Below are 21,550 nucleotides of genomic sequence, written 5' to 3' on the forward strand. Positions count from 1 at the left end.
ATGTTTTTTGAAGTAAAAATGCACAATCTGTCTGGCCTCTGTATACTTTTCTCTCTCTAACATATTGTTATATTAATTTAAATATTCGTTATTGTTAAAAAGTCAGCCAGTTAGTTATACAGTAGAACTCTAATTATCCAAGCCTTAACTGAGGTTCCATGCTATCTGAACCAAACTTGTAAGTGAATATACTATTTTTCTTATACTAAAATTCATAAAAGGAAGCTTAAAACAATAACATGTATTACAAAAAAATTTATTTCTGCTATCTTTTATTATTTAACTTTAATATAAGACAAAATATTCGTACTGAAATGTAACTACAATAATATACATTTTTATTCTTAAAACTATTGTACATATATTAATGATTTAAAAAAAATGATGTTACATATAATTAAAATTCACTAAAGAATAAAAAGAGGCCTAAAGTGCTACCATGTAAGTCTTTTATATTCATAACTTTTAATATGAAATGACCTTGGACATTCATTTTATATAAGCTTTTGGTCATCCAAGGTAGAATTGGTCTACTGTATTCATTAGAAATTAGCCTATTGCCATGAAAGTTCATATCTAATTTGCACTCTTATAAATTTTTATTTGCAATTTATGTTAGAGTATCTTTATCTCTCATGTTATATTTCATTGCCTGTTATGCCTATTAAGAGGTCTTGCTCTTAATATATAGACATAATACACTGGTGTTATATGTACAAATCAAAAACCAGTTATTCTTAAAAAAATAAATAAAGAAAAGGCAAATACAAAATATAAAATAAAAGACAAATTGTAAAATTTAAATATAAAAATAACGATTTGTGAAATAAATAAAATTAAATTTTGTGACCACATTATGTGACATGGCACATTTTTCATAGCCACATAAATATACTTTTATCTGTGGCCATGAAAAACCCACAAAATATACAGAAGTATATTGCATGGTCACAGCTAGAAGCATAAGAAGTATACATAATTATGAGCACTGAGATAGTTTTGAATATATTCTTCCTATACATATACATCTAGTCTAATAAAAACTGACCAGCTGAATGTACTGTACATATGTTGCAAAATTATCTATTTGAATTAATAAAAATAAAACAATGCAAATATAAATAATTTGTAAAAAAAATAAATAAATAAAAAGGGAAGTTACATTTTGCAAACCTACAACTCACCTAGCATTAATGGTATACATGTAATTAGTAATAAGTGCAAGTATAATAAAATATGTAGTTAAATTTAAAAAAAAGAAATGTTTAATTTTTAGTATTTGTCTACGTATCAAAGCAAAGAAGAAATGGAATCACTAGAAAATAGTATTGAGGTAATTTTAAATAAATTTATTACTGTTTTCTTAACTATATTACTGATTAATAATTTGCTTTAATTATTTTTTGTCAGTCATTTGAAAAACATTATTTGCAATGGTTAACAATAATGCAAAATAAATCTGTTCATAATGAGGAGAGTTCACTTGAGGTAAAATGTTTATTCTTTACTGTTTTAATAATTATAAAAATGTATTGATTATTAAGGAGCTTTAGCAAGAATTCATATTAATATAAAATTTTAATAGTCAATATTACTTGTATCTATATTTAGAAGGTTATTTTATTAATTATAGATCTCTACTTAATTTATAATAATAAATTATATTATTAAATAGTTTTCTGATAATTTGAAATACTTGTCTTTATTGTATAATTGAAGTTAGCTATATTATATGTATTACATTTTAAAAACTTGAAAATTTGTTTTTATTTATTGTTTGTGTTAATGAAGAATGAATTTAACAGAAAATTTTAAAGTTTTAATTGAATTTTAGAATGTCTTTCAATTAGTTTTAACAAATTTCTATTTTACAATTGTTGTTCACACTCTTTGTAAATGGAAAATTTTAAAATATAATATGTAATAATACATGCAATAAGAGAGGCATTTCCTCAAAATAAATGTATTAATAGCTTTAAAATCTAAATTTAAAAAATGAACAAAAAGTCCTTTTTATAAATTTGCAAGTGTTGAAAAATTATCCGAGAAAATCTGTCATCATATTTATCACGTTCACAAACTTTTAATCTTCATTTGTCACTTGATTAAATTTGATTGTTGCGTCAATAAATAACAAGAGTAGTGCATATGAAAACTAATTTTTTAGTCCTCTAAAGATTTTGATGGATATTTTGAATCATATAAAATGGATATTAGCAAGAATATATATTAAAATATATTTTGTACATCATAATATTCTTAATGGGAAATTTGTTAATTTTTTTTTTTTTTAGGAATCTAATGATGATATAAAAAAAGAATTGGCTTCCCTTCATCAAGCAGTTAAGGATAAAAATTTATTCATACAGGTGAATTTATAAATTTTAATTTTTTAATGATAAATATTTTTTCAATTTATATTTTACTAATGTATGTATACATTTTACATATATTTTAAAAAAGTAACTTGTGTAATAATACATGTAACTTTTTAAATCCATTTTCTGTATAATAGAAACATTAATAGATAATTTAATATTTATTAAATTATCTATTAATGCTATTTTGCAATCAGTTGTAATTATGATAAGTTAGTTCTTTATCTTTGGTAATCACATAATTTTTCTCAATTAAACTATTTTTCTTTGGGAACACCAGATATAATTATATTGAAATTTTCCCCCATAATCTTGTGGGTATAGGTATTTTAATGGCTCTTTCAGTGAATCAATAGTCCACAATTTTAGAATTCAACCATTATTTTCTGTGATTGCATGCTTTTTTTATTATACACTGTAATATGCAATATGTAATTTTGGGTTATCTTAAAATTTCATAATTTTTCTTCAGTAACACTATACATTAAAAAGATTTTTTTTTTTTTAAATTATAAAACTTTTAAAATAAACAAACAGTACTGTGAAAATTTTTCATTATGAAATTGATGTGTATAAGAGAAGGTTTAACTTTTTAAGCTCTGAAAATTTCTTTTTTCTTTCTACCTGGAGACTAAATTATTTTTACTTCTCATGCTACAAAGGGAACTTGTATAGCAAAACCAGCAAAAGAGCTATTCCATTGACTGATTTTGTTTCAAATGGATTAAACCGATTTTAGCCAATTTCATGTTTAAAGAATTAAAGAGCATGTCAAAGTTAAAATAAGTTTATGTAAAGATAATACATTAAACCTTAACAAGGGAATACCAATTACTACGAGATTGTATGACAGTTGATATCCAGTGAATAATGAGGAATTTGACTGTTTGAGGGTATAGTTGTACTTGTACTGTGTGATTCAATATGATGTTTGAGTTTGGACGTACCTGCTATTTCTGGAGATTCGATTCCCTATTGAAGCACTGAAGATTTAATATAATCAATGTTGTTGTATTACAGATAATATTTGGTGTTTAAATTATTAATCTGTATTATGTATACATGTTATTGAAACATCTAATTGGTGTAAAGCACAGCAAGTGCCATTATATTTATTGTAATCTTTATTTATTTTAAAAGTTTTATAATTTTAAAAAATAATTTTTTTAATGTACAGTATTACCAAAGAGATGTTATGAAATTTTCACATTACATAAATTGCCATCATAATTTAATCTTTTAAGTGTTTGGGTTAATTCTCTTATTAGGATTTTTTTAATACAGAATTTTTATTTATAATTTTATATTATTACTTTAATACATAATGATTATCTAAGGCAAGATGTAATCACGTTAGAAGTAATTCAAAGATTAATAATAATTAAGAGTTATTTCAATTCTTTCAATAGTTGTGTTTTATAAATAAATTTTGAACAAACCATTTCTTATATGCTATATAACAAATTATTAAATACAAAATAAATTTACTTTTAGAAAAGCAAAATTTGCCTGAAACTATCAATGATTTTATATACAGAAATGATTTATATATTATATAAAACAGAAGTAAATTTAAAAAAATAAAATTATTCATAATAGTATAATTTTTTTTTAATAGGAACTCTTGACTGAACGAAAAAATGCTGTGACCGAGAACAGTAAAAGTGTAGAAAATTTATTGAATAATTTGAAACAGAAAGATATTTACATCCAAGATTTACAGTCAAAATTGGAAGAACTTGAAAAATGCTTAAAGAAAGAAGAGAATATTAACGAAAAAGATTTAATTCGGTCGAAAGTTGATATTACGGAATTGATTAACAAAAAGGAAGAATTGGCATCTGATAATGAAAAATTAAAATTGGAGCATTCTAAGATTAAAGAGAAGCTTGATGCTGTTTTAAAACAAAAAGATAATGAAATAGAAAGACTTAATGAACTTTATGAAAAATTACAACACAAAACTGAAGAATTAGAATTTGAAATTGATGAAAAAATGGGAGAATTGCATGAATGTGAAAAGGAGAGAGACAGTTTAAAAGAACAGTTTTCTTTGCAGAAAGAGAAAACAATAGACATTGTAAATTATGAAAAAGAAATTGAATTGATGAAAGAGCAGTTGGAAAATACAAAATTAACAAATAATACTTTACAAAATGCGATTACAGAAAAAGATCATTTGTTGGAAGTCATTAATAAAAGGCATATAGAATTGCAGAATGAATACATTAAAAGTCAACATAGTTTAACTGAAAAAATAAATTATTCTGTGAACTTAAAACAAAACTAGAAGAAATGACATCCGATTTCAGTAAAATAAAAAAGATAAAACAGTTTGAAAATGATGAACTAGAAAGGTTACGAAATGAAGGGAAAATAGCAATAGATGCAAAAGAAAAACAAATACAAGAATTAAAATGTTTGTTACAAGAAAAATCACTATTGATAGATGCACTGAATGTTGAATTAGAATTGAAAGAAAATGTAGCCGAACAATTACACGACAGTGCACACCATAAATCTGTTAACATGAAAGATTTCAAAATTATGAGTAAAAGGAATTCTTTAAATAAATTTGTGTCGCAATTGAAAAGACACAGTCTTCCTGTATATGTAGAAACCGAGAAATGTTTTTCAAGACTATTGGGCCAAAATTTAACAAGTTTTGGACAGTCCGACGATATTTATGTTCTAAAAGAAGAAATCTGTTTTCTTATTCTTAAGATAGAAAATTTGGAACAGCAGATTCAGGAGAGTAATGGTGGTGTCGGTTGCAATTTAAACCGGCTTTCTGGTGTTTCAGAAGTATTTCCAGTAAGTTTATTTTTAATATAAAAATATTGGAGTTTAATTAAAAATTTTAAGTTTTAATTTAAGATAAATTTCATTTTTAAAATTTTAAAATGCTTTTATATGATTCACTAATATAAATAAATAGATGAATAATAATGAAAGTCATTATTAGTAACTTAATTTCAAATAATTGAAAAAACTGAATCCTGCATGTTATAAATTGATATTAGAATAGCTAAATTTACAATAATTGCAGAATAAGAAACTTTACTCAATATAAATTTGTATTGTGTGAGAGGTTTATATTGTAAGCAAATAATCCTGTGATGATAAGCATTCATAGTGTTAACTAGATATTGTATAAATTTTCAAGTTTTATGTTTACAATGTTCCTAAGACATGAATCAGTGTTATAATATTGAAGAATATCTTGTACTGTCTTGATTTTTTTCAAGATCATGGAAGGAATTATTGTTTTATCAATGTTTCTGATTTTTCTAGTTTTTTTTTATAGTAATATAGAAGTAGAAGAAAACAATTAGTTCAAAGAACTATATCTAATAATAATTTTATTACATTTATCAATATTTAATTCTTATGTATAGTACACTCGACTAACATAGATAATGCTATAAATGTTAGTATTGTTATATTTACTAGTTAGTATAAATTTAATTTATAGACCAGAAAATATAACGATACTATTCAAAATATAGTAGGTTTAGTTCAAACTGCTGTTAATGAGAAGACAGTTTGAGAAATAAATTAATTGTTATACTGATGAAGTTAATTGAAGAGTTTATTTCCATATGCATTTACATGCATATAGAAATAATGGACTATAATGAAAAGAATATAAGTATGTTTGTAAGCAAATGTAAATTAGAGATTATTTTCCAATTGTATATGAGTCTATTTGACACACAAACTTATCATATAAATGGCAGAGCTTGCAACGAGTAATATTACATTAGTTCAAATATCATGAATTTGTCACTTACATCCATTTGGAAATAAGCTCCTCAATTGTGAAATACTTTTAAGAATATTGTGATTTTAATTTCAGAATTCTTCTTTAAATAAAACTGCAAAGACTCTGCATATTCTTCACGCACATATAGAAGAATTGGCTAATTTCTTAGAATGTCTTCTTCGTTTTGATTCCGACGGTCAATTGGATATTAGTTTATTAACTCCAAAAAATGTTGCCAGATTGAAAAAATATCTTGCCGACAGTAAAGAATTATCACAATCTTTTTCTGCAAGTTTGTTAGGTAAATAATAAAGTATTTTTTGTTAATTTTACTTTCTTTGTTTATATTTGAATAAAAAATGTAATAATTTGCATATTTTGTATTTTTTAGGAGAAGAATTTTCATTTATAGATAATTCATTAGATTTGGAACCTTCTAAAGATGTTGGAAAGTAATGTATCATAAGTTTTTGATTAATAATTCAAAATTTTTAGGTATATTATATATAACTATAGTTTTATTATTTTCACAGGCTTAAAGACTGGACAGAGATAGAAAAAATTGCTGATGAGAAGACAGGTATGCAATTTGGAAATAAATTAATGGGATATGAATATAAAACACTGGATTTTTTAAAATTTAATAAGAATCAGAATTGTCAACCAGTTCAAGATCAGCTAGATTATATAAACAGTTCAAAGATAAATCAGTCTCGTTTGGGGAAAGATATTTCCGTATGCAAAGCTGAAGATCCTTCGATGGATAGAAATATGTTTGAAAGTCTATCGTCAGATTCTGACATCTGGTCAGAACCAGATAGAATGATTTCAAAACAGCGAATTGGTGTTGCTATGCCCTTGCAGATAAGAAAAAATTCTTCTCCCATACCTAATTCTTCCAAATTCTTTTCAAATAAAAGTAGTATGGATGATAATATTTCTGAAGAAAGGATGAGTGCAAAGAGAAATGCAAAACACATTAAACAAATCAAGCCCCCTGTTAATGGTAAAATACTTTAAAATATAGCACATTTTTATTTAACGGGAAGCACTCGTGATTCTTTACTGCACAACTCTAATTGCGAACTTAGGAAATTAAATATATAGCAATAATTTTAAGAAATTTTGAAAAAGATTTGATTGATCGATCTTGTTTTCTCGATCTCGTTTTTTTATAAATGATTTTTATTTAAAAAATTTATTAATGTATATTTCTTAAACTAAATTTTTAAATTTTTTATCTAGAGAATTTAAAAAATCAGATGGCCGAATGTCACGCTGCTCTTCAAAATAAAGTTCTAGAATGTAATAATTTAATACAGACCAAAGAAATGCTAGAGAGAGAATTATTAGAGTGTCAAGAGGAACTAGCATCATGTAGAGAAATGTTGGAGGAACTGAAAATAAAATTAGAAGATAAGGATAAAAATTATCAAAAATTATTAATTGCTAAAGATCAGCTTGAATTAAAAGATAATGAAAATTGTACACTGCATAGAGAAGTTCATAGGAAGTTAGTCAGTCTGAGTAATCTTGTGGAAAACATGCAAAAACGATTAGCCGAAGAAGAAAGGAAAGTAGTCGCGATCCGTAAAGAAAAATCCGAATTGGAACAACAGTTGAATAAAGTTGTTCTTGAAATGGAACAGACTCAACATCTGAATCTTCAATTACAGAATGAATTGAAAGAAAGAGAAATCATATGTAATGAATTTGAAAGTAAACTGCAAAATGAAATAGAAGAAAAAAAATTAATTTCTGAAAATTTAAAGCAAAAATTTGAAAATGAAATACAAGAAAAACAATTAATTAGTAAGAAATTTGAAGAAAAACTAGAAAATGAAATTAAAGAGAGAACAATAATTTGTCAAAGTTATGAAGAAAAACTTCAGAATGAATTAAAAGAAAAAAAATTAATTTTCCAAGATTATCAAGAGATTAAGAATTTGTTAGGTTCTCTCCAACAGAATTGCATTCAGTTAAAATCTGAACTAGAAGGACGTATCAGTTCGGAGAAAGAATTAATTAAAGAGAAAACGTTATTAGAGAGAGATGTTTGTTGTAGAGATGAACAAATAAAAGATTTGGAACAGTCACTTAAAAATTGCGAAAAGGAACTAGAAGAAAAGCAGTTAAGTTGGCAAACAAATGAAGAGGAGAATATAAAACACATTGAAGAATTACAAGAGGAAAAAAATAGGTAAGTATAATTACTTAGATTAAAGAAGTTCTTTTATAAATGAGATGTAATTTTAAATAAATTATTACAGATATGACCATATTATAATATAGTAATAATATTTCTCTTCATTATTTTGAGTGTTTCACAAAATGCATAAACTGAAAAGAGATGCGATTCTGAAAGAAAATTAAATTCCAAAATTTAGTTTCCTCTAGTTCCTAGAAGAATATGAGTAAAATTTATGAAAAATGTGTATAACAAAAGGTACATCATAATAGATAGGTATAAAATATTAAAATGCTATTCCTAAGGATTATTTCAAAGTGAATATGAAAGCCTTTATAACTGTTTCAAACTTGATAAGAATGCTTTCTCTGAGTTGGTTACTCGCAATAGGATTTTACTCTTAAGTGCACTGAGGCATGATGATTTAAACGGTAAAATACCAAATTGACGTTTTAGCCGAAAAGATCATTTTGTAGATTATAGTAATGGTTAGTCTAATTATTATTCCAATAATATTTTTTACAGCTAATAAGAGCATTCCCGGTTAGAAACATAGCAAGTTTTTCTGCCTTGCTAATTTGGAAATATCAGCAAAATAGCAAACCAAATACTTTAATTTTAATAGGAATCAAGTTAGCAAAATATTTTATTAATTTCTAAAGAAATGTGGTTTTTATTGGCTCTGTGACAAGCTTGTTGTTTATATAAGTATTTGTGTGGACTTCAGTTTTTTTAACTATTTGTCATTTTTATGACTCCATTGAATAAATTTCCATGCACATTTTATGTATTATTATACTAATTTCTTGACAGTTTTTTTCCTTTTTTAAATCTTAGTGTTGTCAATACTATTCCAACTCACTATTCCAACACTGTTTTACTCTTCTGACTGTTGGAATAGTGCTGTGGTTCTCAATCCATAGTCTGTGGAACACGTGTGCTCCGTGAAACCACTTCAAGTGTTCTGCGAAAAAATCAAGTATACAATTAAAAATTGTTGCAAAAGAAAAATCAATACAATGTAAAATAATCTTGGTATGGTAATGTAATTGGTAAATGTCAATGACGTCATATACTAGACCGAATGCGCTTTTGATTTCAAAAAGGTTTGCCACCCCCTGCTTTAAAGCAGATATATTGTAAGTGTTCTGTGAAAAAAATGTCAAGGTATGGTGTTCCTCGACTTCAAAAAGATTGAGAACCACGGGAATTGTGAATTAAGGTATTGTTATTACTGTGTCGACTTTTGAGTAATTTTTTTTGAATAGATTTTATACATGAAAACATTTTATAAAACATTTTCTGGATGTATTGTTATTTTTTAGTATCGCATATGATTAATTATATCTTGAGCAAATAAATATTATTGTGTATACACATTTTATTATATGGTGGTTTTCTTCATATTCTTTTACAGTAGAACATAACTTTGAAAAACACATATATATCAAAAATAAGTAAAAGGAATAAAATGAAATAAAATTTTGGGTATATTTGTGTGTTTTTTATTACTGTTTTTGAAGAAGTGAACATGAGTTTAGCAGACATTCTTAGATTTGACATGTTTGTTAAAAAATTATATGTATTTGCATGTGTAAACATGTGATAAGACAGAAATTAGAAATAGCCAAATAATATATATATGTGATTGTTAATTAACATATTTTGACACTAGAAGCATTGAGTACCATTCTGTACTAAATTTAATAATTAATTAATTCAGAGATATGAGGCAAAAATATCTAGCTTAGTATGTGCACTCAAGACTATAACTACTGAAAACTTGGCAGGCAACATTAGGCTACCTAGATATCCCAAGTACGATGTTTGCCAATTTTTTAAACACGCAAATAGTTTGGTTTATCCCGATTCTGTTGTTAGTCCTTTCAAAATTCTCCGATTGCCTCCCTTTCATTATGTAACAGAGAAATACAGGCATCGGTCTACCAATGCTTGATGAGGAGAAGGTTAGAATACTGTCTAAAAATGGAACTGTGAAAACTTTGTTTTACAAGTTTAAATATACAAAGAAATTCTTTAAAATAATGACAGTGAGCATAAGCAAGGAATTTTTAAAATAATAATCACTGGAAATATGTAATTCATTGAACTGTCTGCTTAATGGAGAATAGGAAGGATAAGAAGCTTCTGTCTGTCTTGCTGTCTGTCTGCATAAGTCTGTTGTGCAGAATTTGTACCTTTTCTGAGTAATCAAGATACAAATACATTACTAGTTCTGTTATCAAGCTGAGACTGGATGTTTTGTCCACTAAGCACAGGTGTGTGTTGAAAAGTGTTTACTAAACAGAGGTTGTCCTGTAATATAAAATTTGTTTAATTATCATATTGATATTTATCATTTGAATTTAATGATTTTGATTAATGGCAAACAAAATAACTACTGTAATTAATTGCTGTGTTATATATGTTATAATGCATTAAATTATAATTATTGACAAAATATTATTTAAAAAATCTCTCTCATTCTTTTAGGTTGAATGAAAGACTGCAGAGCACTGAAAAAGAGCTGTTTGATATACAGAACTTATGTACCAATCTCAAAACACAAATTCATGAATTTAACATGAAATCAAAACTTAACAAGAAAGAAGGTAAAATTTTAAAATTTATAAGAAATATGTTTCAATTTGAATGTTTTAAAATCAAGCTTATTTCGAAAGTTTTGCATTAAGGATATTTTTTTGTCATTGCTATGTTGAATTATAAGAATATAAAACTGAAATTAGTCAAATAATAATGTATAGGAGAGTGGAACATTAACAATCTATACTCACCTTTTTTAACATTGCTCTAAAATGGTTGCTGATAGGAAAATACTTAGGTACATTAGAAAGATAGGTCCTTGGTGCAGAAGTATGGAATAAATAAATAAATAAATTCTTAAAGTTAGATTATAAATGATTTGCTATTGTTAATATGCTAGAACCCTATGCTATGGGATTATAGTGATCTTATTTCAAAGCTATATGGAAAGAAATTACAGAGTAGATAATTGTTTTTGGTTTTGAAACTAAACATGGCTATATGTGTAAATATGTTTAAAGAAATGTATGAATACATGTACTGATATATGTATTAACAAGTATGTTAATAACATCCAATAACATCTTAAAGGTTTTCATGTTCATTCTTACACCACATTCAAAGACAGAAGTTTCAGATGAACCCAATAGAGGTTCCTTTCCCTTTGTTGTATTTGTCACAACACCACATTTCACATACTTTACGTTTCAAATAATGGTTATTCATATTTTTCAGCACAGATTGCAGAAATAATCTGTTTGATATTTTGCAAAACTTTTATTTTTGTTTTTACTGAACAAAGTTCTTGTAGATCTTTGGATAAATATTAAATTACTTGAAAATAGTCTGAAGCATTGTATAGGGACCATCTTTATTTTCATCATTATCTCTGCAAGTAGGTAATGATTTAATTAGTTCCACTGTAGTTTCCATTGGTTCTTGTTGGAATTGGTTGTTGTTATCCTACTAAATTTCAAACTACTATGCTACCTTACCACACTTCAAACCACTCAAGAATATTCATAGTTTATAGCCATATTATTATTTTATATCTCTCCATGAGAATGCATATGAACAATCCACAAATGCCACATCATATATCAGTATTCGTACCAATTACAGTATAGTCCTATGTTATCTACAGACAACAAATTAATGTGTAAAAAAGACATACAAACAACTTACAAAAATATATTCAATTCAACTATTCTTGCATGCAAAGAACTATGCACATTCTCCTTTCTTAAGTATTTCTTCATCACACAATTGCTATTGTCACATGACATCAAAGTAACTCTCTTCATTTTTGAGAAAAACAAAAAGTGCTGTTGCCCTGTAGTCACTACTTTTGTACTGCTCAAATTTGATGCACTTATAAACATTGTGTTTAGACTCTGATGCTATTGTTTAATAGGATGTGTGCATGTATATGTATAAAAATATATTTAGATGATATCCTACCTAGTATCAGTTGGATTAAAGATGGGCTTTTCTGACACAAATTATGAATGTTAAGTTGCAAGTTTGTTTATATAAATGTCTTAAATCAGTATTTTTTAATTAATGTTTTTTAGAATTTGTTAAAGAAATGCAATATCTCAGGAAGGAGTTGAAACGGAATTTACATTCTAACAAAAAATTATGCAATAAAATGGAAAAGCTTCAATGTTATGAACAAACGTATAAAGGTATGAATAATTTACTAAATATATTTTTGGACCTTTAATTTGTTTAAAACACTTTCTTATTCTTATATAACATTTTAGAATCAAGCGAATCGGATATTCCCACTCGTCTAATGGACACAGATGGCCTCGGAAGGTCATCTCGGATGTCCATGGAAATTTTGAAAGATTGTACAAATCTATCTCAAAATTACAAAATGAAATGGCGATCCTGGGATAATCTTAGCAGAGCGACTGACTTCGGTCATGTAAATTTGCCAAAAGAAAAAGGATTCAGGTTAATTCACAATGTTGAAGATTCAGTAGACCAGTCTCACTACACTTCACCAGATCTGGGTATTGATTCTGATCCTTCTCAGGATTCCAAAATCCATAAGCCATTGGATGAAAATCAAAAGAAGGTTATAGAAAAGGAATCTGTAGCTATAGAAAGTTTAAAGTCATTATCATTGTCTAAAGGTTGTAGTTTTCAAGGTAATGTATGAAACTTAGAATTTTAAAAGTTATTTTAAATTTTTAATAATTTTTAATTGTTCCAGATAAACTTGTAGGTCAAGCACTATATGCAGTTTCCCAATTGCAAGACTATGAATTACTTAAGAAGGAAATCGAAGAAAGCTTGGTATTAATCAAGGGTGTGCAGGCAAGGATTAAAGATCGTCTAATCACATTTTCTTCTAAGAACAGTCCTGGAAAGGTAACTTTAATTATTTCTATTTGAGTTAGCTCTACATAGCTTCTATTTAAGTTAGCATTAATAATATATATTAATATTTTATTACAGAGTTTAGAATATAGCACACTGAAAGAGATTAATAGCAGTTGTGCAAGTTTAGAAGCATATTTGGAGGAGAGTTATCATCTTGTCAATTCGTTTTGGATCACATCTATACCTCAGACAACAACAGATGATAAAATTGATTCAACAAAACAGGTAGGCATTTTTTTTTGTTGTAAATTATAATTTTATTTAGATTCAATATAATTTTCAGTTTATTTTTAGAATGATTTATTAGAAGAACTTGAAATGTCTAAAAGTCAGTTGAGGAAATTGACAAAGGAATTGAAAGAGGCTAATGATAAGATTTATGTAAGTGTTGTATTTTAAACATTATTGTATAAATTGTTTATTTGAAACTGATAAAATTTAAAATTTGGTTACAGGCTAATGAAAGACGTAAAGAAAAAATGGAAAAAGCCATTAACCATCAATGTAAGTTTCAGAAGATTTTGATATTTTATACAGATCACAACTATTCATTTCAGATTAATATCTAGCATAATCTCATTCCGTTGAATTGAATTATTAAATTCTTATCTTGGTTGTTCCTTCAGTCTTCTTAAATATAAAATACTTATAAAAATTCTTTATTCTTGTTTCTAAAAGATATATATCTTGTTTTAACAGAGATATAGACTTTTATAAATTTGCTTATATGCAAGGAAATATCAATTATTGTATTACTATAATAATAAAAACAATGATCCCTTTATTACAAAACAATATTTAATATGATATTCTGTAATAAAATTTTATATAGGGCTTCTACTAGGATTTCTCCAACAGGATCCCAGGAAACCCAGATCTCAGCTGTTTTTTAACCTGGGAAATATTCCAGGAAATTCTCATCCCAGGAAATCCCACAAATTTCTTAAAAATTCACTTTTTTCTTATTTTGCGTTAAAGTTGAGGAAATTTTGCAAATAGAAAGTATAATTAACCCATAAACTATCAGAATACATTTATTAATTTTAAGCATGCTTATTAGTTTTTTAAATTTTTGCTTATTATGGCATGTCACAATCAATAATCAATATGTAGCCTATTTGTGACAGGACTCTGAAAATTCTTTATTTGCCAGAACCTGTAATATCTGGAATAATTGTGCTTACGCTGTCTTAATTTTTAATCATGTCCGGTAGCTTCAATAACTGCATTATGCCAGGTTGGGCAAATTGGACAAGGATACCAATGAGTACAAAGTATGCAAGTATGAAGTTTTTCTTCATAAACCCAATTATTAAAGCCAAGCAAACTGCCAAATTATCGGACTGTAAACTCAATGCTGCTATTAAAGCAGCCGAAGTAGACAAATCAAGAATACTAGATGGAAAAAGAAGTAATGTAACGCATCTCGAAAACTAGCTGGAAATCTTCCAGGCTACAGATGAAAAACACATAACATCTGTCTTCTCTTAAATGCATTAAAGACAATTCTACTCGCATCAATTGAACCAAAAAGGGCATTCTTGGTAGCGGCACTTTTCATTACTTAAATAAGAATCAAATTGAGCGATCAGAGTATTTACCGTCTTTGGTTTTCAAAATCTTATAAAAATTTACAATAATATTTTGTATTATGTTTTATTTAAATAACAAAAATTACCTTCTAACTTAGAAGTTTGATCTAGGTTCATTTTTTTCTTTAAATTTTCGACTGAATTCAAAGGCATTTTTGTTGTAAGCAGTTTCCAACAAACTTTATTAAACTTTTTCTATTTGTGAAAATTTCTACGTAATTCAAAAGTAATTTTTTAATATATATTTTAAACAGCATTATTATTATTATTATTTTGGAGGTTGCAGGACGTATTAAGTTACTTAAAAATGAAAAATAATTACATCATTCGATTTTAAGATTTATTTTATATCTTAAAAATAATTAATTATATCTCAGGAGACAGTTGACTTTTTTCCTGGAGTCCCGGGACAAGCAAAAGACCAGGAAATGAGAAACAATAGCTTCTACATTAAATTTAATAGCAATGAGAAATTATTTGTGACATCATCATAATGCCAGGCTGCAATTTTTAATGATATTTTTAATTTATTTAATTTGAAATATAAAAGCATTTGAGGTGGAGAGCATATATAAAATATATGCACTCCACCTCAAAAGTAGTGGCTTGCCCCTGTACATCATACTTTTCCTTTAACAATAGTCATGCTGGTCATCCATCTAACACCTTTTAGGGGAAAATTTTTGAATTGAAATAGCATGCTTCTGGTTTGCATCAGAAGTTTATATATATATATAATTTAATTGGTGTCTCCTGCTTCTAAGGTTTCCGTATCTGGTCTCTCGGATTTCATCTATCTAACTCTGTTCTCAAGATTAGGGAAAGATGGATGGACAACAGTGGGCAATGGGAATTTATCGGTCTACAATTTTTTGAAATTGCAAATATTAATTATATCTGCTAAAGATAACTGCTAATCAAGGAAAAATTACATTAACTTTAATCAAGTTTTTTAATCAAATTTTAGGTTTTCCTATTGACCTGACTTGACAAATAGTTAAATGCTGTAACTTAAATTTTTATAGAAGTCATTTATCTATCAAAGTTAAATAATTTTTAATTTAGTAATAAACTTTTAAAGTTAAATAGCTTTAAAATCATAGCTTTGTATTTCTCTACATGGATGTATATTTTATAACATGATTAAAAATTTAATCAAAAAATGAAAAAACATTGTAATATAATATTCAATCTTTAATATTAGTAATGATCTACATAAATTAAAGAATTTGAGTAAAATAGCATTTTTTTAATGATAATTACATAAAAAAATGTTTAATTCTTCATAAAATTGTCCCTAACAGTGCAATATAATTATCAAAGATATAAACATTAAAATATGAGCAAACAAATAAAAGAAAAACTTTAACAACGTATTGAAATTATATGATTCATATAGTTTAACATGCATATTGGATGTAATAAATACAGTAAGACTCCGCTTAACACGGGGTGTTCCTAGACGACAAAGCATTAAACAAAACAGCATTAAACCAGGTCATTTTAACATAGAGTAAATAGGGATAGGGGAACACGCGACCAAAAATAAACAAATTTTACTTTAATTTTAAGTTATTTTTATATTAATTTGCATAATAATATATGTTAAATAACACACAAAGATATGCACACAGAAATGTAAAGTTCACTTTTTGTGATGAAAGTCCTGACTTTTCTGAAATTCTTGTATTTTGTAATAAAGTCATATAGTTTCATTTGTCGCTTGTTTTTCTTTACTTAAGCAAATGTTGGTAGCAGAAGATTGCATCCAAAACTCCTCGTCTTGCTTTTGCACTCCTTTCAAAATCTGGGTCATTTGCTACAATTTGATCAACAATTTTGGTTATCGTTACCAAACTTTTACTAAGGAAATCTGTAGATAAATTTTTTGGGTTCTTTGTTTTCAGAATCTCTATTGTCCAGTTCTACACAAATTCCTTGTTCTGCCAGTTTTTGAAGGTTGTTGTTGGTAAGGCTCTCATCAGAAACCTGCAGTAACTCTTCAATATCCTGCTCATCTACATCTCCTGCTGTATGAATTAGGTTGACAATTTAGTCAATCTTAACGTTACAGCGATAGTCTCTTATCGTTGAGAATTCTTGGATACCTTCAGCCATAACTTCTTCCACACTTCATTCATGCATTTATCAGCTAATTTTTACCAAGTGAAGTAGATATTTCTTATGGCATCCATGATATTTTTTCCAAAATTTCACAAAACAAACATAGATTTAAGGAAAGTACAGCACTAAGACAAATTTCCACCTTTTGCTAATTGGTTCACGTTTGGGAATCGTATTATATTCGAATCAATGAAATGCCGCATTAATTTGAATCGGCGTAAATTTTGAGTGATTTTTAGGCTTCGAGCAGACCTCGTTATATTTAATCAGCATTAATCGAGGCAGCGTTAAGCCTGGTCTTACTGTATTTTGTATTTGTGGTAATGTATGCCATAAACAATTTTGTTCAGATGTTTTGTATGAATCATATATAACAAAGATGGTAGTTAATGTTTTAAGTCTACCAAATCCAGTTTGAAAATCTAACTTTATGAACTGATTTTGAATTAGAAACTAATTTCTCAAATTTGCATGTTACGATTCTTGGTAAATAATTTTAGAATATGTAAAGTAAATGATAGATAACAGCTAAAATAATAATAGCCATTGTATAAATCACATCTACTGGAAGAATAAAACTGAAAACTATACAGAAAACTGTTTTATAGATGATGATGAATGATATACAATTTTTAAAATATTTTATCATCCAAACAATAATCTGAAGATTAATTTAATACATCTTTCTCTAAATTATATTACTATGAGCAGTTGATTTATAAAAAATGTTCAATTGAATGCATTTGGAACTTAAGATTATTTTGTTCTGTTAGCTCATAATTGCTTGACAATAAAATTGAAATAAAAGTATTAAACAAATGAATAAAATTAACAATTTTATTCCATTTTTTTGTATACTATAGTCTATTTATCCTAACTTTGCATCTATTCGAAATAAATTTAAAACGTCTCCTTTTTATTGTTTGGTTTAAATATGATGGCTATCAAATAGAAAGTGTTTTATATTCTATCATTAACAGAAAAAACTTATTTCATAAATCACTTAATAACTATTAAAAATCAGTTATTAGACAAGTTTTTTAAAATCTGTTTTGTTACTGTTATAGAAACGACTGATATAGAATATTGTTGTATTTTTGTTTGTAATATACTTAAAATACAAGAAGCAAATTATTGAGAAATTCAAATAAAGATATAACACTAAATTGAGTCAAATTTATAAGTTTCTATAAAGGATACTGCAATTTGTAAAAGAAATGAAAACCAAGAAGGCTTATTGTAAAGAAGCATCTATAGAATTTTTAGAGTATACTCTAAAAATTCTCTCTACATACTCTATAAATGGGATATATTGTAATTGGGTAGATATATGTTTAAGAAGAAGCTATTAACTAAGCATATTCCACCAATTCACAAATATGATGAATTTACAAATTATATCATTAGGAATAAGTACATAAATTTGTTTTAAATGTATTACCTACCATAGATGAACTATATGTAATTCTATTAAAAATAATCCAGATTTTCCATATCAACTTCGTAAGCATAGCATATTTTGATGATAAAATATGAAAAGTAAAGTGTTTAATGAAAATTTTAACATGAGAATAGTTTTAAAACCATTAAATGTGTGGCTGAAATATTTCAGTTATGATGTAATAATAAAAAATCTCTCTGGGTGATACACTGATACATTGATAATATTGGTTATTTTAAAGTGATGGCTTACTCTCAATTAACTAAATAAATTTTACAGTTCTATAATGAAACTCTGTTAACAAATTTCTAAATTTGAATTTTGATACAAGACAATTCCTTGAATGTAATGATATTTAAATGATTTTAAATCCTACATTAGTATAATTTTTATATGAATTGAATAGTTTAAATATCATTTGCACAAGTGTGCACTGCTTAATGATACTGTTTATATGACTTATATCCCATAAGATTATAATGAATTGAAAATTTGTAGCCACTAGCACAATGCAATAATGCATAAACAAACCTACGGCATATCCAATCGCATAAAAGTACGTAAGGTGTGTCCGTAAGATTACGGAACAAAGTGTTTTCCGAAATTTCTGAATAGTGAGGTCGAGGCCAAAATTTAAAACGCGAAAACGTGTACGTCGGACGTTTGGCACCGCTTTCCCGTAAGCCTAGAAGTTTGACAATGGCGTTTGAAATGTCGAGCACGATTTCACTGACTTTCCAAACACCATTGTCGAACTTCTAGGCTTAAAGGAAAGCGCCGCCGAACGTTCAACATACACGTTTAAAACTTCGGCCTCGACGTTGCTAATAACAAACATAGTAAAACCTCACTAAGTTGAACTGTATTAATTGAAGCTGTCTACACTGTGGTACCACTACTATACTACCAATTGACAAACTTTTAACTCAAACCTATTTTCTTTGATAGGTTTGTGATCTTTATTTTCTCTTATATTCTGTGCAAAAGACACATTAAATGAAAATTTAATGTGTCATTGTTGCAATTCATGCATTACATTTAGTCAAGAACTGAATTATATTTCATATTTATGTAGTGTGTTGTTAAGTTTTTAAGAAACAAAAAATTTTAAAATTTATTTTACTAATAAATTTATTGATTCATATTAATACTGAAATTAAATATTTATTTATCTTGCTCTTATAAATGTGAATTTATAAGAATAATTAATGTATATTTTGCCATTATCCTATTGACATGTCAAAGTGTAATATTAGTCTTCATTTGGTTTATACTAGACATCCAGTAACGTTTAACTTGAAATTCTGCATTGAGCCATCTGTTCTGTATCCAAGGGTTGATACTATGCTTTAGACTGTTTCATTATGATCCTCAATGTACGGCGAAGTTTTGGAAATTGAATTTGGCCATTGAAAAAATGGATATTATTCCCTTTCGGCAGTAAATCTCAGCCTTTTGTAGTTGATGTTCTGATGTTCATACAGAATTTGAAATTATAATTACTGTATTTTTTTCGTTTAAATGTAGCAATTCTGTAAATTACATATTGAATATTTGTAACTATTCCTACATTTCTTGTGAAATACTGGCTTGGAGTTAGAACACCTAAACTTGATTTACAGTATATTTGGAGTTTATGCTAAAAACCTACATATATTTGGAAATCCAGCCTTGGATTTTTGTTGCTTCACTGTATTTACAAATATTCAGTGTAAGCGTTTTTTTGCCTGAATAGTATGGTATGATATTGAAGTATTAGATAGACTGAAAAGCTTTGTATTTCTGAATATAAACATCTACCACTCTCAATATATTGATGACAGATGAAAATTTACAATTATCCAATTTGGCATTCCAATTATCAATAATTTGTTGACTTTCAACTCCAGTGTTTTCATTATTTATTAGATTATCCACAACGAATATTTAAGTAATAATTAAATTCTGAATAATTTATTAAGTAATTTATTATTTAATGAATTATTGATTATTCAGAAGAAAATAAAGAACGAGATAATTGCAAGCATTTAATTAAACCAGATATTTCAAATATGGAAGCATAACTTCTCGTAAAACCTTGATCGGAAAAAAGTAAATGGGTGGCATCAAATTTAAAGTTTTCCAGTTATATTATAAAGAATGTGCGTTTCATTCCATACAGGATTGATTTGAGATCTTACAAAAGGATTAGACTATCCAGATTTTGAATTTTTAACTTTCAATTTACAATTTATAAATTAAGATTCTGGTGTATAATTTCGATAAAGATGATCTAGATACCGTAGTTATTTCCCCGAAATAATCAAAGTGCTTTTAACAGCGAGCAAATTTTAAAGAACACCGACATTACTTTTCACAGACTTTTGACTGGCTCGTTAACCGGGTCGAAAACATTAGTGTTCTTTAAAATACACCCACTTAAAGATACAATGATTAGTTCGGCCGAGTAATTACAATTAATTTTAGTAAAATCATAGGCACATAAAAGAATTATGTACTGTACATGAAAATTTACCATTTCATATATCATTCCTGTATCCATAACAAAATGAGAATTTAGTTGACATTTCAATACGATTTATCAGTTTTGAATAACCTGTAAAAAGTGTTAATTTAATTATTATTATTTTTCAGTATTGAAAACAAGAAGTGTCTTAAAAGAAGCCAAAGGAAATCTAGAGAAACACAAGTTACCCGAAAATCCGTCCGGTAAAAGTAGAGTCTGTAAATAAAAATGCAAACAGGCAAATGTAAATAGAGGTTTCCGTCCGAAATATATTGTACCATGGCTCTGTAGCTACAGATCTTATCAAATGTATAACTTGCCAAACTCGAAATGTGCCACACTTTGAAGCAACTCGGTTAACAATTATATTTATTAACTAAGCAACAAAAAAATATTGTGATAAATAAACTGAATGGGACCATAATTTGTAGATACTTTAAATAAAAATACTTTAGAATTTGTGCTTGTGTTTATTTTAAAGATAATTAATCCAATTTTCTTTTTTGTTTTTAATTTTATTTTAAATAAATAAATCTTAAAATATGAATCACAAGATAAATATACAACAAAAATTAGCTGCAGGGAATTTAAGCTAAGTAATTTTTTTTGTTTTTAAA

At 26.8% G+C, this 21,550-nt stretch overlaps 2 protein-coding genes across 5 annotated transcripts in view; both read left to right on the top strand.

Moving 5' to 3' along the window:
* The window catches only part of LOC136975954 (CDK5 regulatory subunit-associated protein 2-like), a 35,369-nt gene extending 30,701 nt beyond the window's left edge, over positions 1–4,668 (top strand). For all 3 annotated transcript variants that reach the window (XM_067271135.1, XM_067271133.1, XM_067271134.1), the window contains 4 exons: positions 1,277–1,333; positions 1,411–1,488; positions 2,295–2,369; positions 3,997–4,668. In XM_067271135.1, the coding sequence (XP_067127236.1) occupies positions 1,277–1,333; positions 1,411–1,488; positions 2,295–2,369; positions 3,997–4,668 (882 nt within the window). The remainder of the gene's footprint in view (positions 1–1,276; positions 1,334–1,410; positions 1,489–2,294; positions 2,370–3,996) is intronic.
* Positions 4,669–4,673: 5 nt separating this feature from the next.
* LOC136975953 (putative leucine-rich repeat-containing protein DDB_G0290503) lies at positions 4,674–21,392 on the top strand. 2 transcript variants are annotated; one of them, XM_067271131.1, is made up of 13 exons: positions 4,674–5,192; positions 6,238–6,445; positions 6,536–6,596; positions 6,678–6,724; positions 7,390–8,344; positions 10,826–10,944; positions 12,451–12,564; positions 12,643–13,035; positions 13,101–13,258; positions 13,346–13,495; positions 13,565–13,651; positions 13,726–13,774; positions 21,062–21,392. In XM_067271131.1, the coding sequence occupies exons 1-13, from the start codon at positions 4,674–4,676 to the stop codon at positions 21,157–21,159; spliced, it is 2,958 nt and encodes a 985-aa protein (XP_067127232.1). In that variant the 3' UTR covers positions 21,160–21,392. The 2 variants fall into 2 exon arrangements, with proteins under 2 accessions (XP_067127232.1, XP_067127233.1); XM_067271132.1 differs by having other exon boundaries at positions 12,643–13,020.
* Positions 21,393–21,550: the final 158 nt, after the last annotated feature.

Source organism: Centruroides vittatus, unplaced genomic scaffold (genome assembly GCF_030686945.1).
Source record: "Centruroides vittatus isolate TY-2023 unplaced genomic scaffold, ASM3068694v2 contig_392, whole genome shotgun sequence".
NCBI lineage: Eukaryota > Metazoa > Arthropoda > Arachnida > Scorpiones > Buthidae > Centruroides > Centruroides vittatus.